The 7,851-nt window shown below is 34.1% G+C and overlaps 1 protein-coding gene across 1 annotated transcript; it reads right to left on the reverse strand.

Moving 5' to 3' along the window:
* Nucleotides 1-2,125: 2,125 nt before the first annotated feature.
* LOC104119068 (xylulose kinase 2) lies at nucleotides 2,126-7,578 on the reverse strand. Its single transcript, XM_009630476.4, has 11 exons — nucleotides 7,346-7,578; nucleotides 6,364-7,021; nucleotides 5,945-6,033; nucleotides 5,524-5,588; nucleotides 4,857-4,912; nucleotides 4,162-4,282; nucleotides 4,003-4,077; nucleotides 3,862-3,915; nucleotides 3,086-3,180; nucleotides 2,798-2,972; nucleotides 2,126-2,601 (listed from the first exon to the last, which is right to left on the reverse strand). The coding sequence occupies exons 1-11, from the start codon at nucleotides 7,402-7,404 to the stop codon at nucleotides 2,369-2,371; spliced, it is 1,680 nt and encodes a 559-aa protein (XP_009628771.1). The 5' UTR covers nucleotides 7,405-7,578; the 3' UTR covers nucleotides 2,126-2,368.
* Between the last annotated feature and the right edge of the window lie 273 nt (nucleotides 7,579-7,851).

Consider the following 7,851-nt stretch of genomic DNA (forward strand, 5'->3'; position numbering starts at 1 on the left):
ATAAAGACATAGAGAACACGGTTCTTATGTAAAGCAGAGTTAATTTTGGAAGGTAAGGTGTCCTGATAATTAACTTCCCCCCCCCCCCCCCCAAAAAAAAAAAAATAAAATTGATCAACTGTGGAATCTTTATTTACACAGAATCATAAGTCCCAGTCCATTTGGTAGACCATCCATGATAAAAATAAATATATAAATGAATTTTCAATAATCACATAATGGATAAGCATTTTAATTGGGAAATAAAAAAAAAAAGACAAATAGTCAAAATACCTTTTTTCTTTTTTTTTTTTCGGGCAATTTTTATATGGTTTCTAAGAAACCCAAAAAACTAAATAGGAATCAGGATTAAGCAATAATTTGATTGTAATAAAAATATTTGAGCAAGTCTCATCATTTAACTTAAATCTTAGTCACATAAATTGCTTATAGTGAAACAAATTTATAGTGGATGAAAACAAAGACAAATCTCTAACGGAGAAAGAAAAAGGAAAAATAAAACGAAAGGACAAAAAAGTGAACTAGAAAAAAAAAAAGACAAGAAAAGAAGAGCTTAATATGTTATGTGCTCTCATTGAGGATTCGAACCAAAGCAAAAGGCAATGACATTGACCATGGGTGCCAACTGCACCAATAAAACAATTTTGTGGCAATTTAACAATTGAGGGAAATACTTCAATAGAATATACTTGTCAATAAGAATTTATTGTTCCTAGATTATATTAAATCTAATATATCTAAAGTATTCATAATTCTTTTGGCTAAACAAGAGATACATAAATTGGATAAGTTGGAATAATACAATTAACATTTTTTAGATTTTGTATGATCAAAAGATATATATATCTGCTCAAACTATTTAGTAAAATTTACAAGCATTTTAGGAAGACAAGAAATTTGACTTTAAGATTCTTTAGAAAGTATGACACACTAATTTATATATTTTTTGGTTAAAAATAAACAAATATATATATATATATATATATATATATATATATATATATATATATATATATATATATATAAAGTATTACAGTATTTATATAAAGTATTTATATATATATGGCATTAGCGTTCCCTGTAAAGTAGTAGTTCCAAACGGGTTATTATTACATGGAAACGTTTGCTTTTCATACTTATATAGTTTCTAAAATGTCTGTCTAAACAGATTCAATTGCAAACATTGGAGGAACTAATCTTGGTCAGTAAATCTGCAATTCTATTCTGTTCCCTAAAGATGTATCTGATTTTCAAATTGCCCATGCTTTGCATCAGTTGCCTGCATTCAAATATAATAATCATTTTTACTTAAAAGCCATTTAATTACCTTAGATGAATTTATTGCTATCTCAAGTGGCAGCAATTGGTGTTCCTTGCAATCTTTAGACCCTGCATTAAAGCTTGGAGATGTATTTGGTTGTTAGTAGCATGCGATATACGTCCCATGTGTTAAGGGTTTTCGATTTGACAGTGTACTGAGAAAGGTGAAGGTTATTACTAACTAACAAAGTGTGCTTCAGAAATGACCCCATGCTTCTTTTTAAAAGGTTGTTATGAATAATGTCAAATTAAGAGCAGGAAAACATGAAAAGAAAAAAAAACGTACTTTGTAAATGCAAAAAGTAAATGTTTGCGTATATACTGAATGAATAGCGATATTACTCATATTTAGACACCCGTATTTCTAAATCAAATAAGCTTGCATGTGTTAACAACGTTACTGTAAACAACACTGTATTAAAAGACTAAACCAACACTATAAATAGGAGGATTGTATATTTCTCATATTCTAATTAATTCTCAAAAAAGATTGTGAAGCAACTCGTGCTCTACTATTCCTTCTCGATTTTCACAAGCTACTTACATAGACAGCTAGCTCCCAACTTTTGAAGGGGCCGAGTTCAGAGGAGAAAATGAGAATGGGAAGGAATAAGTTTTGGGGTGTATGTATTAAAAATGAGAAAAAAACATCGAACCCACCTCGCTGACAAGAGTTCTTTGAAAATGGCTCATCGCATTTGAGAACCTCTTTCAGATCATGCATAAAAACAGTTCAGTTCAACGACAATTATAGAAAGGGGATGCAAGCAATGCAATTCTCCCTCAAGAATTGCAATGTCATTAATTAATTTTAGACGACCTATCTTATTATTCTTTTAGTAATAAGTTATATGCCATCACTAGAAAAACTTAGGCGCAAATCATCATGAATTCAGATATTCTATCATCTGATAGCCTTGTCGAATGGCTTATTCTTTAACTGAAAGATGAAAAAGAATGTATTAAAAGCAAGTCCTACTCAAGGATAAAGAAAGAGTCAAATAATCTGACAATTTATTGGAGCCTGCTATTTTGGTAACTCTCAAGATCACAAACGCCCCAGCTTTTCAACAAGGCGATTCTCAATCTCAATTCTCTTCTTCATCAACATAGCGTACTTGGCGACAAGCTTTTGGTCTCCTGCTGTTGCCGCGAGCTTGCAGTTAAGTGATGTCTTGTCCATATTGTCCATGTACATGGATGAAATTGGCACAAAGTTACCCTTCTTGTTGCACAACCAACCATGAGCAGCCCTCAAAGCAGCACCAAGGGAAGCTGAGTCTGCAAATCAGCTCAGGGTTTAAATTAGTCAGCAGTCAACAAGGTTAGGAGGTGATGAGAATTCATCGCATGTCATTCTTGATTAAGTCATTGCAGCAGTAGTTATATTATTCTTAGATAGGGACAGCGACCGCTACACGAGCAGTAGAACTCTGAGGTAGTTAGGTGAAAAAAAACAACAAGGAGATTAACTAACCTGGTTGTTGAACTGTGTAAACATCACATCCAAAGATGGAAGCTATCAAGCTTAGAATGGAACTATTTGCAGAAGCACCTCCTGTTGCAATTATTCGCTTTGGAGGAGAAGGCATTCCGAATCTTTCAGTATGAGCTCGCTTAGAAAGAAACTGTCCCTCTACTATGGCTCGAACCTGCAGATAAATATGTGATTCATAAATGTAAATTACCTCTTCTTGCACGTCCACTTGATATCTATGCACAAAACGTGCAAGTATCTTCACATGAGAACTATTTTAAGTCTAACCTCAGAAGGGGGATCAAATTCTTGCACTTCATGCTCTTTTATTCCATCAAGAGAATCTCCCGTGAAGTTCTCAAGGATATAGCGGTGGAAACCAACTGCATGAACCAGTTATTTCTTAAGAATTGCCAGCAAATAAATTTTGATGAAAATAAGTAGCAAGATCATGAGCACTTGAGACACACACACATATAAAGATCAAATGTTCAAGGTCAAATTCTACCCCCACAAACTGAGGATGTCCACATGATATTTTGAGAATATATTCTCTTTAGACGCATAAAAAGGCTGTTTGCTTTTCAATTTTAAATCTAGAAACTCATTTATCAGAGATAGAGTGATAGACCTAAACTGTATATGTGAAACTGGTTAATTCCCACACACACAAATATAGATAAGTTTATATACATACATTCACTCCAGTTTCGGCTTTGATCAAGGTATTTATTTCTCAGCTTCCTGCATCGTCCTAAGCATGTTCGAACTCTAATTTTTAAGAACTTTTTATGGTCTCTCTGCAACTCAAGCTTTAAAGAGGTTAATGTTTGAAGGCCAAGAATAAAGCCCCCTCCCCCTTTGCTGGCACCAGATAGAGAGTAGAGATGCCAGCCAAAGTATTCAACTTCTCACCCTCAATCAAATGTAGAACTATCAAACCAGTGATAAATAGAGAGACCCCAAGTTTTTTCGAATACAACTTTTGGAGAAATGCCAGTATGACAAGTACCTCATTCTCAACTTAGATAAAAACAAGAATATCAAATACCAAAAGAACTTACCTGGGAGGGGTGGCAGTATCTCAAAATCCTTATAGTAAAAGCCTAATCTACCACCTGCATTTGAAATCAGAATCATTTCAAATCCAAGAAAGAAAAAAGATAGAAAAAAATAGTATATAGGTGCATTATTGCTTTACTAACCGTTTAGTGGAGGCGTTTGCTGCAGATATTTGTTGAAAACATCCCAAGATTTTTCAGCATAACGGTTGCGTATATCTGTCAAGGATATGGTTCATACTCAATAAAATCAACTGTAGGTATTAAAACCTTTTCCACTATCCGCTGACATCAATTTTTTACCTTCACGAGCTAGTGAACCATTCTTGTAGCACAACATTACCATGTAGCTTTCAGTATCCACGGGATTAGGGAAAACATGCCCTTCCAAGCTTGGATTGTGATCCTTAGTTATTCCAAAAACCTTTAAAATAAAAACAAAAACGCATAATGGACAGGCATATTTAACTGAAATTGTTGATAAAATAAATTCTCAGTATCATGTTACAGAACTACTGGCTGTAATATTTGGAATCCACACTTCATTTCTTCTCTTTTCCCTCTTCTCAGCAGAAGAAAGTCAACACTAACAGGATTGACTATTCCGTTTCTTGAAGCAAGCAAGTTTTTTCAGCTTGATCATGTGTTCAACAAGCTTAAATGAATCCTCGTATAAGTCCAGATCTCCCTCATCTCAAGAAGCAGTAAGTCCAGGGTGTTATGACAGAAGGACAATATACATAGGTCATGATTTTAGTCCATTAGCTAGAAGAACGTATGATTAAGTCTAGTGTCGCCAGCATTGTTTTGCTTTCATGCCTTCGTTTGGCAATTTGTGATTAGCTTATTTTGTTGGTCTATTTGCATCATAATTATAAAAAAAGTGAACTATCATAACATAAAGAAAAAAAAAACGCAGTGCACCCCTTTTAAAGGGGTTAAAGTAAAAGTGCAACACTAATAACAACAAAAACAAATGGAAAAGAAAACCAACTTACTGTATCACTAGTGCCAAGACTAATTGCCAGATCTCCAGGAGTATTTAATGTCAACCCTAAACATCAGAAAGCCAAGTAATCAGGACATAGTGAACTATGAGCTAATATAACCATTAGGTAAACACATGAAAACCATTATTGCGAAAAGGCAGAATGGCAAATCACAATAAAAAGATTTAGTTCTAAAACAGATAAGTACGCCAATTTTTGGACATACTCATATGCGAAATTATGTCTCAAGGTTATCAATTTTATCTACATCAAAACCCACTTGTGAGTGGATTTTTATGAGATTACAGCATAAGTTCTAAGATAATTGAACAATATATGAAGCCTAAAAACTAGCTGATGGTCAGGTCTTAATTCTAATACATCAGAGCATTCTATTTTATGACCATACTTCAGTAACACAAGACTCAGTCCCATCCCCATCAACTTTGACAGAGAAAAGTTAGGATGTTGAATTGGGCATGAAAATATTATTGTACTGGGCCTTCATAAGTTTGTCATATACAGAGATGAGAATCAAAACCATCTGGTCGTATGCTGCTTTTGCAGAAAAATATACAAGTGAATATCCTTAAACAAGGACCACATAGCAAGCAAGAAGATAGAGAGAAATCCTAACAGAAGATACACATAGAATCTTGAGCAAAAATCCTCTCACCTGCCAAGCTGTTGGGATTATCTCCAGACCATTGAATGATCAAGCAGTCTTTGTTGAAGTGATACCTGAAAGTAGGTATATGGAAGATTTAACTCTCAGATAGCAAATATAAGCAAAAGTAGCTATACTAACACCTAAAAAAGATCGAAAATGTTTTGGTGCAACTTATTGTGAAACCAGCTATGCATTTCGTAAACTAGTGAAAACTTGTAATCATTTGTAATCTCCATTGAGGAAATCTGAATATCAATTTGGTCATCACCAGTGACTTCCTATCTATGGACACAAAGTTTTTTAACGTGAATCCTCTGATGAACACCCACTGATTTAGCTCAAGAGTATAGGCCAGAGTGGGAAAAAAAAGTTTTAAATTTCTTCTGATGAAACTGAGTTTAAAGAAAGGAACACATATATGATCTACCTCTCCACAAAATAGGAAGCTATAGGTCCAGCAACAGCGTGTGCAGGAGCTAATTTTCCAAGCTTTTCCTCCAAACCAGGAGCTGTGGCCTGGAGAACCATGAAAAGCTCAAATTAACCAAACTACAACATTAAAAATTCACCCAAAACCTAAAAATGCTTAAAATAAAAAGCACTTATATCTTCACTAATACATAAAATAGATCAAGAACTAGTAAATAAAATACTAAATAGAACAGGATTAGCATTCTGTCTAGTGCTATGATACTGGCTTTGGGTGCTAGAGGTCCCGAGTTTGATCCTCAGAATGATCCCATTTTTCTAACATTACTTTTAAAAAGATAAAAATTCGAAAAGATATCACAAAAAGATTAGATTTATTTAGAGCTACTCAGTAGTTCTTATTACAAACCAGAATACCTTCAAAACGATTTCGGACCACGCTCTCTGCTTAATATCCATCAAGTTCATCCCTGCACCATCAGTGTGATCAATGCTGGCATATCCTCCAATAAGCAAAGATGCCATAAACGAGCTAACAAGGGAGATTCTCTCAGTATTATGATAAACCTCTTGTTGTGTCTCAAACAATCGACGTATCTGTGGACCCGTAAATCTCTCGTATGCACGAGAACCAGTAAGTCTAGACAACTCCATTGCCCCTCCAACAGCTTCCTCAATCACCTTACATTGTTCCGTCGTGCTGCTGTCCATCCATATTGGAGATTCCTTCGTCGAAAAAACATCATTGAGTTGCTCAACCAATGATTTCTTAGAATCTAGAGATGACAAAATCGCGGCACTCCCTTTTTTCCAATACACACTACCATGCTGCTGTCCACTACCTGAAACAGCAGCAATCTTACCAAAATCCAATTTTGACGATTTTTTTAGTCTCTGGAGGATCAATTCAAATGCTTCTACCCACATCAATGTGGGTGAAACAATTCTGCCATTTACTAATGGGTCACGATAAACACCACCTTCAGTTTTGTAATGTGATAATTCAGAATCGAAATTAATTAATTCTGCAGCCACAATACTCAGGTTGGCATCGAGCACAGTAGCCTTCAGTGACCTGATAATCCACACATACAAAAAAAAAAAAAAAAAGGTTAAAGAATCATACATGCCCCAAATAAATAATTTTTCATGAAATCCCAAAAACCCAGTTAATAATAAACTCATGCCATTACAAGAAAATTCAGAAACCTAAGAGAATTAACCAAAATTGAGCAAACTGAACGAATCAAGAAAGAATATTCAATATGCCAAATTGAAAGGAAAAAATAACCACTACTACGGGATCAATCAATAGGACTATCAAAGATTTTGTGAATATAAAAATCAGTCAAGAAAATTACAAAATAACATAATTGATGATTACTGAGTAGGTACTTACTGAGTAGAACTGTCAAAGCCAAGGAAAAGAGCATCTTGTGGGTGTGAGGAATCTGCCATCGAAACAGGGAAAAAGGCTGTATAAAAATCAACTTTCTAAAATCCAACGATGAAATTTGGGATCCCTTTATAGTACGAGGTATTGATTATGGTTTGATTTTGATAAAGATACAATATCTTTGAATTTAAATAGAGATGATGATGACTGTGAAAGTGGTAATACCTGACTAGGATACTTATCAAATTTGTGTCCTACTTTATTTCTACTTGGATCAACTAATCTATGAAATAATCTCATATTAATTAGATCCTTGTAAGTTTGTAACAAAACAATCCTTAGTTATTTTATTTATTACAAACCTTGTCATTTTACAATTTTGAAATTAGTAAAACATTTGGAATATTTTTTATCTTAAATATTTGGAGTTCAATTTCTTTTTCCATTGGTTCAACGATAGAAAAAAGAAACATTGAGAAATAGTATATCGAGTTTCAATTGTAAAAAAA

The sequence above is a fragment of the Nicotiana tomentosiformis genome, chromosome 4, assembly GCF_000390325.3.
Source record: "Nicotiana tomentosiformis chromosome 4, ASM39032v3, whole genome shotgun sequence".
Classification (NCBI taxonomy): domain Eukaryota; kingdom Viridiplantae; phylum Streptophyta; class Magnoliopsida; order Solanales; family Solanaceae; genus Nicotiana; species Nicotiana tomentosiformis.

Coding starts and splice junctions, on each gene's coding strand:
- LOC104119068 (XM_009630476.4), bottom strand. CDS start 7,404: ATGGCAGATTCCTCACACCCACAAGATGCTCTTTTCCTTGGCTTTGAC. Junction 7,022..7,345: donor GGCTTTGACAGTTCTACTCA/GTAAGTACCTAC, acceptor GTGGATTATCAG/GTCACTGAAGGCTACTGTGC. Junction 5,589..5,944: donor GCTTCCTATTTTGTGGAGAG/GTAGATCATATA, acceptor ACCTACTTTCAG/GTATCACTTCAACAAAGACT.